General features: G+C 53.4%; 1 protein-coding gene across 1 annotated transcript; it reads right to left on the minus strand.

The window, feature by feature from the left end:
• Positions 1-1080: 1080 nt before the first annotated feature.
• On the minus strand, positions 1081-8807 carry LOC308657432 (keratin, type II cytoskeletal 74; the record flags this gene model as incomplete). The annotated part of the gene is made up of 9 exons (XM_081309126.1): positions 1081-1274; positions 1736-1770; positions 2225-2445; positions 4046-4171; positions 5727-5891; positions 6385-6480; positions 7018-7078; positions 7475-7689; positions 8337-8807. The coding sequence occupies 9 exons, from the start codon at positions 8805-8807 to the stop codon at positions 1081-1083; spliced, it is 1584 nt and encodes a 527-aa protein (XP_081165252.1).
• Positions 8808-9260: the final 453 nt, after the last annotated feature.

Here is a 9260-nt window from a genome sequence, read left to right on the forward strand (position 1 = left end):
TCAAACACAGTGGGACTAGGTGATGCCATTCTTAGCAATATTAATGTCACACACCACGACTTCTGGCTGGGTGGTACCACCTAGAGACAAGATCAAGTCCACTCACTAGACTCATGGCAATAGGAAGTGAGAGTCAGAAGCCACCATAGGACCCAGCCCAAGAGGAAGAACCAAAGATCGATCACATCCCACAGTCCTGACAAAAGGCAGCGTGGTTTTGTAGCCCTGATCAGAACCATGAACTTGACTCTCTCTCTGTTAAAAGAGGCAGTGACATCCTATGGAAAGAGCATGGACCCCTGAGTCAGCCAGGCCTGAGCCGGCAAGTAGGTGGGTAACTGGGACAAATTCTACAGCCCTCAGAGGATCAGGCCCCTGTCTGCCCCAAGGATGTTGACTGTGCCTTCCCCAAGGATGGGCTGACTAGAGGCAGCGCATGGAGGGTGCCTGGTGCACAGTAGGTGCTGTTGTGGACGTAACCATGGATTAAAAGGGTGGTGAGTGGCTCAGGGACACAGGGGTGGAAAATCCCCAGATCTCCTTCGCTTGGCTTTGTGAATAGGGGTGCACCTTGAGGTCTGAGAATGTATACATTTTTTACTAAATAATAGTCATGCCATAAAGACCTTTCCAGAAGGGCAGGGACTGGAAGGCTGTCTTACTTCTCACCTTCTGGTTGCACAGCTCGGGGTTCACCCCACCATGCTGGCAGGGGTAGCAAAACCTCTTGGACAATGGAGAACTTGACCTAAGCGCAGAAGAAAATCTATCTTCCTCCCTCCCCCCACCCCCTGCATGACCATTCCTTCCTTGGGCTGATCATGACTTGGGCTTCCAAAGCCTCCTGCCAGCTGAAGGCAGTGGGGAAAGTGAGAAGTCCCAGCTCTGCACAGGACCTACTGACACACGAGGGTGACCATTGATAAGCACTTGAAAGTAAGATGAGGTGTGATGTGGGTAGCTGAGTGAACTATAGACAGTCCTAGAATTCGGAGACAGAGGATTCAGGTGTGACAGGCATCTTTGGCTCTGGCCAAGGCATCCTTTCTTCCAGGCGCTGAGGTGAGCAGGGCAGTGGGCTTATCGGGTGGTCTTCCTGGCTGGGGTGCTGGCTGGGGCACTCTTGCCCTGGGACTCCTTGAGGTCTCCCGCTCGTGCCCCTTGGGTCTTGGTCTGGCTGCTTCTAGTGCTGCTGGCACCACCGGCCCCAAGGTCAGCACTCACAGAGCTAGGTTGGTAACCATAGTAACCGTAATTGCTGCTACTGATGACAGCTGAGGAGGAAGGGCCAAGAGCAGGGGAGGGGTGAGCAGGTGTCAGTTAACCAAGGATGGTTACAGTAACTGCTGTCTCCTCTGAGGACTCCCTGTTTCATCCCATGACAGTGGTCTTCAGTCAAGACACACAACAATGACTGAGAGCCTGTCACCTGCTAGATGTAAAGGGAGGACACATAGGATAGACAAGGACCCTGCCCTCTTGGACATCCCTATTCCCACCCTTTCCCCTAGATGACAGTGCCACAGGGAGGAGCCAGCAGGGAGGGGTAGACATGATTTCAGTCACTGCTGTCAGGGGACAAGAGGGAATAGGCCTCCTCTGAAGCCAGAGAAACTTCACAAGGCAGTAACAGAAACTTCCAGAAGAAGTGAGACAACAAGCAAAGGTGGCATCACCTCTGGGTCTCAGGGTCCCTGGCTTTCCCAGCTCAACCCCTTTTCCCAAGGATACTCACAGATGCTAACAGAGGATGGATTCTCCCCAGACATCCTGCAAGACAGAAAAATAAAGGATAAAACCTCAGGGTCTAGATTCAGCTATGCCTTAATGGGCTCTTGCTCTTATGTGTAATCATTTTAATCCATCCTTATAACAACTCGGATGGAGATTAGAATCTCTATCTTACAGATGAGAAAATGGAGACAGGGCAGGACTTACCAGGATCAGACAGCTGGCATGTGGCACAGCCAGTCACCGCCCCCAGGCCTGACTGACCCCAGGGGCTCTGTTCAGGCACCACAACCACCTACCTGCACACTTGACCCACATCTGACACCCCGGCAGGACCCTGTAGCTGAGTCCACCTGCAATCCCCCCCTCACAATTGCGATGTCACAAGCACTATTGTTTCTCATTTTCTAGCTCCCAGCAGCCCGTCAGCCAGATGGAGAGTCCACAGCCCCCCCCCCCCCTCGGGACCAGAGTGCTGTCCTGTGCCCCTTACCTGCACTCCTCGCCCTCCAGCAGCTTGCGGTAGGTGGCGATCTCAATGTCCAGGGACAGCTTCAGGCTCATGAGCTCCTGGTATTCACGCATCATCCGGGCCAGCTCCTCCTTGGCCTGGTGCAGGGCTCCCTCCAGCTCGTCCAGCTTGGCCCGGGCATCCTTAAGGGCATTGTCCCCTCGCTGCTCAGCATCCGCAATGGCTGTTTCCAGGTTAGAGCACTGAGGGGCAGAGGAAGAGGAGATCAGCATAAAACAACGCTGAGATCACACGGGTTAAGGAGCCGGACTCCCTCATTTTACAGATGAGGCCCAAGGTGACAGCTAGGAAGAGCCACAGAGTCAACACCAGAACATGGGGTCCTCTTGTGTGTGTGTTGGGGGCAGGGTACTGAGGATTGAGCCCAAGGCACTTTACCACTGAGCCACATCCCCAGCCCTTTTTATTTTTTATTTTGAGACAGGGTCCCACTAAGTTGTCCAGGCTCGCCTTGAACTTGCCAAGTCTGCCTTGGAGCCTGCAATCTTCTTGCCTCAGCTCCTGAGTCACTGGGATTATAGGTGCGTGCCGCTGCTCCCAGTTTCCTCTACTTTTTATTGTGGATGAATGTTTAAAGGAGCTGTCCTGGGAAGCCACAGGAGCAGGTGCATTTCAGGAGGACAGGAAGAAAACTCAGTGCTTGAAAAAACTGTCTAATTCCAGAGATTGAAGCCTACCAATGCTATAGGTTCAAGGACAACAGATGAGGAGAATCATGCCTGAGTCTCCAAGTAGCTCACCCCTAATGATAGGCAGCATGCCCAGGGGCCCCACTGTGGCTGGACCCCTCCTTCCTGTTAGCTGCAAGAGTGTGTCTGGATTCCTCCGGCACTCTGCAGGGAGGGTCTGCCTAACTGCTCCTGCATGTGACCTGAATGGGGGAGGTCACTTTCCCTTAGAACAGCAGACCCTAACTTACAGCCAAAACCTCAAAAGCTGGTCTCTGCCAAGCACCCGGGGGGCACTGTAATGCCAGGTACTAGCAGGGGAGGAGGAGCAGTCCTCATGGAGTGAACCAGCCAGCTGTGGGCCGTCCCTGAGCCCCCTACATTGCATGCATGTTGTGGGGCACAGGGAGGAAAATGGTCTCTAGCCTGTTGGCTAACTGTCACTTGCCAGCTGACCTGGCCTCTTCTGGAGGTCCCAAGAAGCATCTTTCTGCCTCTAAAGTCATCAGCCTATGAAATAGCATTTAGGATTTGCTACTCTCATATAAGACAGAGTCCCCCAGGGTAAAATGGAAATGGTCCCGTGGACAGGGAAGGGGATCCAGGAGGGATTCATTTGTTGCCATGACCCTCCTTCACCAGGACCATGCCCTGCCCTGAGGGCAGGAACTTGACATGGCCACAGAGGGCCCTGATGTCCCATACTCCCCACCCATGTTCCATGCCCAGTGGAAGCAGGAGGCGCACAGGAAACTCCTAGAGGGACATACCTGAGCACTCGTGGGCAGGTGTGTTAGCACAGAGAAATTCTGAGCAAGGGGACACGTGGACCTGAATCCTGACCCCAATACTGACTAGCTGGGGCCCATGGCAATTCAATTCCTCCAGTCCCTCTTGACTCATCTGTAAACTGGGGGAGTGGGAGAATAGGCTCAAATCCTCCCAATCCTGATGACAGCGACATAAGGCGGGGTGGGGGAGAGGAACCGTAATGTCCCAGGGGCTCCTAAGCCCAGGAGAGGGAACTTGCTTTTTCTTAAAGGTTGACCCCAGTACCTCCATCACAGAAAGGAAACTCAGTCTCAGTGGTCTTTGCAGGGTAGTAGCTGCCCACCTGCTTCTTCACGTTGGTAATGTCACAGCGGATCCTCTGGATGAGTCGGTTTAGCTCTGACATCTCGTTCCTGGTGTGTTTGAGGTCATCTCCATGCCTGCCAGCTGCCAGCTGCAGCTCCTGAATCTAGTGTTCCAGAAATGGGAGGGGAGTGATGAGACAGGCAGGGAGGGGTCCTGGGCAAACACCCCCTCTACCAAGCTGAGCCAGGGTGACTCTAGAGCAGGTGCTAAAGGAGCTAGCACCTGGGCATCCTTACAGCTCTGACCCAGAAGTCCACCCTGTTCTCTAAGCAGAACCTATCTGCAGTCCCTGCCCCTGTATTGTCACCTGCCCTGCAGTCCTTCCTGGGCTAGGTAAGGAGAAGATGCAGCTCACATTTATTAAGCACTTCCCAGTGTGAAAAGAGCCCTGGCCCTTGCTTTCTCTCATTTATCACATAGTCCTACAGGCATTTTCTTAAAGGCCAGCTTCTGTCGCAGGTACCCAGCAGTGAGTGGGACAGGTAAGGTCCCCATCCTCCTAAGTCTTGCATTCTCCTGTGGCATTTTCTTGGTCATGGGGGCAGAGAGGAGGGAAGCCCAGGATTCCATGCACCCTTGAGTGGGTCACAGTGCAGGATGGGTGGAATTAGTGGCTTCACTCTTCCCTGTGCCCAGTCCTCTGGGAAACAGGGAATGGCATGGCCATGGACAGGACTAGAGACAAGATAAGACAGTGCAGATAGCTGACACCCCCATTTTTGCTGTGAGTTGTGCTATAGTTTAGATCTGGAATGTCCCCAAAGGCCCAAGAGGCTTTGTCCTCAGCTTGGTGCTACTGAGGTATGGAAGAGTTAGAAGGTGGGGCCTAGTGGAAGGAAGTTAGGTCTTTGGGGTGTGCCTTTGGGCAGGATATGGAGACCCTGGTCCCCCTCCTCTCTGTGCTTTCTTCCATGAGCAGCCTCCTTGCCATATCTACCACCAGCCCCCACCCCCCGCCCAGTGTACTGTGTCACCACAGGCCCAAAGCAATAGGGCCAAGTAACTAAAACTTCTGAAATCATGAGCCAAAATAAACTTTTCCCCTTTTTGTAAGTTGATTTTCTCAGGCATTTTGTTACAGAGAAGGAAAGCTGACTAGCAGAGGTGGGATCTAATGGTTGTGTGAATAGGAGCATGAGAGCAGAGGCCCTGGAGGAGATTCCGGGAAAGGATTTTCCCATAAGACAGCCCCAAAGAGTCTTACCTAGCACATAATTTCATTATTTGGAACACTCCTAGAATTTCACTTGCTCTTGAACATCTTCCCACACCCATCAGAAAAGAGCTCAGGGCCTCCGCTGCTCTCACTCCCCACCCAACCTCAGCTTGCCTATAGCTACTCTGTGTTTGTGACTCTCCTTCTGCTCTATGGCAGATGCCCCCAACCCTGAAAATGTATTTGTTTTACAATAAGAACACCTCGTTCTCTCCTCTTTTGAGGATTGCTTGTCCGTCTCTAGTGAGTACGTCCATCCATACCAGTTTCCTGATTTATCTTTGATGATACTGTCTGCTGAGACTTTTCAGCATTGAACCACTGGCTATAACCCTTCTTCATTGAATCTACAGTGTCCTGGGAAGGCCACCTCTCACATTCACAGGTGGAGATCACTTGCTCTTGAACATCTTGAACATCTCCCGACCCACCCAGTGCCCACCTTGGTCTGGTACAGAGCCTCGGCCTCAGCCTTGCTCTTCAGGGCGATGTCCTCATAGTGGGCGCGGACCTCGGCAATGATGCTGTCCAGGTCCAGGTCCCGGTTGTTGTCCATGGACAGGATGACAGAGGTCTCACTAGCATGAGTCTGGATCTGGGCGATTTCCTAGAATGAGAGACGAGGACAGAGTCAAGGCCCCAGCTCCCTTCCTGTGTCCCATGAGACTTCTAGGCCTGTGTTCCCTGAAGAATGGGTCACTGGGTTCCACAGGGACAAAGTGGGGTAGTGTCTGCTGAAGATGTCTGAAGAGCCAAAGGACAACAGCTCACAGCAGCAGGCAGCAGGAGGAAGAATGAATTCCCTATAGTTCCACCCAACCTAAGAAGCTGTGCATTAGTAGGACCTCACAGGGTCATTTCTCCTGCCTGCAGGCAAGACCACTACCATGGCCCAGATCAACGGCCTCCTATGTGCACAGCCTCCGTGTGCACGGCCTCCAGGGACAGGACGCTGTACTTTCATGGTCAACTAGTGCAGGAATTTGCACCTTGCCACCAAAACATCCCTCCCTATTGTGACCCCCTTCCTCTCCTGGAAGAGTCAGGGGAAGCCCTCAGCTGCAAGGAGACAGAGCAGAGCTGGGGAGGGGCATCCTCACCGCGTCATACAGACACTTCAGGAACTTGATGTCTTTGTCCAGAGAGTCCACTTTGGCCTGAAGCTCCACTTTGACCGTGTAGGCTGCGTCTGCATCCTGCCGAGGGACAGCCACAGCCACGGATCAATACAACCCTAACTCTAACCTAAGTTGCTCTTCCCCTGACCCTGTCCCCAAAGCCACCTGACATTATTATTATTATTATTATTATTATTATTATTATTATTATTATTATTATTATTTGCCCACAGGGAAGCACGTTGATGAACAGAGTCACTCAGCATCAGTTTCTTCTCAGACTCACTGCATCTTTGGGAACTGGCAAAGCGGGTGGGGACTGCACTTCCTCTGTTGCATATGGAGATCACTAAGCCCAGAGAGGTGCTGAGTGCCCTCAGGTCACACAGAAGGGCACGCTGAACCAGGGCTTCCTGTTCCCATCCCAGAATTCTCTCCCTTCTGTCCCTATCTTGTCTCCTGTGTGTGTCCTTCCTCTCTAATTTTCTGGAGGCCAGAACTAGGACCCTAACCATGTTCAGACACCAGCCCCCTCTCCAGGTGGCCTGGGCTGAAGCCCTGAGCGGAGTTGCTTAAGACAGGGGCAGAAGAGACCACAGGCTCCTCTCTCCTCACCTTCTTGAGCACCACAAACTCATTCTCCGCTGCAGTGCGCCGGTTAATCTCCACCTCATACCTGTGGGCAGGGAGAGAAGATGGCAGAAGCCTCAGCCCTCTCAGCCAAGTAGTCTCTTCTTCTGCTGGCCAGGTTAAGTGCCCAGGCTGCAGAGTCCCCTGGGATGAGCACTGAGGCTAGTGGTAGGTGTAAGAATCCCCTGGATTATCTGACCTCTGTGCTTCTGCTGCACCCTAGGAAAATACCCAGGTGCCCATGGGGCTTTCCAAACTATTGGGTCAATAAGCATAGGCCCCTCTATCCACCAGCTAGGGCCTTCTCACCAAACAGGGTGGGGCTTTCCCCCATAACAGAGAAGGGACATGCTCCTGGATCCTGGAGCTGACTCCCTCACCTCCAAAAAAGTGGTTCAGAGATTAGGTACATGACCCCTGACCTTTGGCAGGGCCTGCTCACCTCTTCTTGTAGTCCTCCACCACGTCCCGCATGTTCCGCAGCTCCGAGTCCAGCCTCACCCTGTCCCCAGACAGGGTCTCCAGCTGCTTCCGCAGGCTGCTGATGTGGCCCTCATAAATGGGCTCCAGGTTCTTCCTACAGTTGTTCAGGTCCAGCTGCTGCAGCAGCTCCCACTTGGTCTCCAGCACCTGGTTCTGCTGCTCCAGAAACCGCACCTGGAACCCAGATCAATGGCCACCTGGAACCACACGGATGCTCTCAGGCTCCCTGAGAACCATTGACTCTCCAGGCTAAGGGGATTTTTGTAAAGTCATTTGTCTCCAGTTCTGACTCACTGACCTTGGCATCAGCTGCAAAAACGACCCTTTACAGGTCCTCGCTCCCTCACCTCTGGACTACCAGTCCCTGAAAACTCAAAGGCGCCACAGCTTTCTTCTGTTGCCTACCCTGGTCCCAAGAGATATTTTTTCATATCTCAGCTAAGTGTTTCTTCCTGTGCTCTGAGTTCTGCCTTCTGAACAGCGTTTGATTCTCTTAGCCCTTCATGTTCTTCGGAGAGCTGGAGACCTACCCAGCTGTCCCCAGGAGCCCACCACTGCTTTCTCAAGGTAGGGCTACCCTTTACCCAATTTCTCACTCTTCTCTGTATAATCCCCAAAGAAGTCAGCTCATTCATTCATTCCTTTGTTCTACCTGCCTTGCAAATCTGACGAATCTGTTCTCTGTCCCTTATGATGAGGGAGCCCCTCCTGAGGCCCAGCTGCACCCTTCCATCCATCCATGTTGCCCAGCCCTTTCCCAGGCATTAAGGAAATTTCTCCTACCTCATTGAACCGCCTTCTCCTCCTGCTGTTAGACCCACCTTGTCAATGAAGGAAGCAAACTTGTCATTCAGAGCCTTGATCTGTTCCCGCTCCTGGGCGCGCACTTTCTGAATTTCAGGGTCCAGCTCCACGTTGAGGGGGGCCAGGAGGTTCTTGTTGACAGTGACCTGGTGGATGCCCCCAGGCAGGCACACAGAGGCACACGAGGGCCCCAAGGCCACACTGCCAAACATACTTCCAGCAAAGCCACTGGCCCGGCCCCCTCCATACCCAGAGCCATGCCCAAAGCTGTACCCTCCAGCCCGGACACCACTACCAGCCACATTGAAAGAAATATGCCGATTCCCTCCGAGACTGTAGAGGCTCCGGCTGCCAAAGCCAGCCCCAGCCCCTTGGCCAACGGTGCGGTAAGAGGCCAAGTTGCCCACTGTCTTCCTTGGCACCACTGCAGAATGCACGCTGAAGCTGCCCTTGTCACCGCCAGACCTGAAGTTCAGTTGCCGACTCATGGTGGGGAGGAGGAAGCCGACCGAGTGGGAGAAACGCAGTTGCCAGGGGCTAGACAGCACGAGGCTGGGGCAGCCAGAGCGCTGCCTCCTTTTATCCCTGCCGAGCCCAGGCCCCCGGAACAGGGCGGCTCTGTGCCATCTCCCCTGCCCCTGCCGAAGGGCCGGGGGCCATGGGCAATTTGCAGAACAAAGATCTCCAAGCCCTTGGCAGCAACAAAGCCCTTCTGATAGCAAGTGGAACATGCTGCCCTTGCACACTGGAGTGGTCTAATTTGGAGTTTATCTGTGCTCCCTAATTAGGGGCCTGGAGAGTTATCCCCTCCCGAGATCTCCCAGTTCTGTTTTGCCAGCGCTGCCTCCTTCTTGCTTATCTATCATCAAGGAGCAGGAGGAAAGCGTGTCTTTATCCAGAGAGGGCTCATCTGGACACTCCAGGTTTGTTCCCAAAGGAAA

Source organism: Spermophilus citellus (genome assembly GCF_964194105.1).
Source record: "Spermophilus citellus genome assembly, chromosome: 10".
Classification (NCBI taxonomy): domain Eukaryota; kingdom Metazoa; phylum Chordata; class Mammalia; order Rodentia; family Sciuridae; genus Spermophilus; species Spermophilus citellus.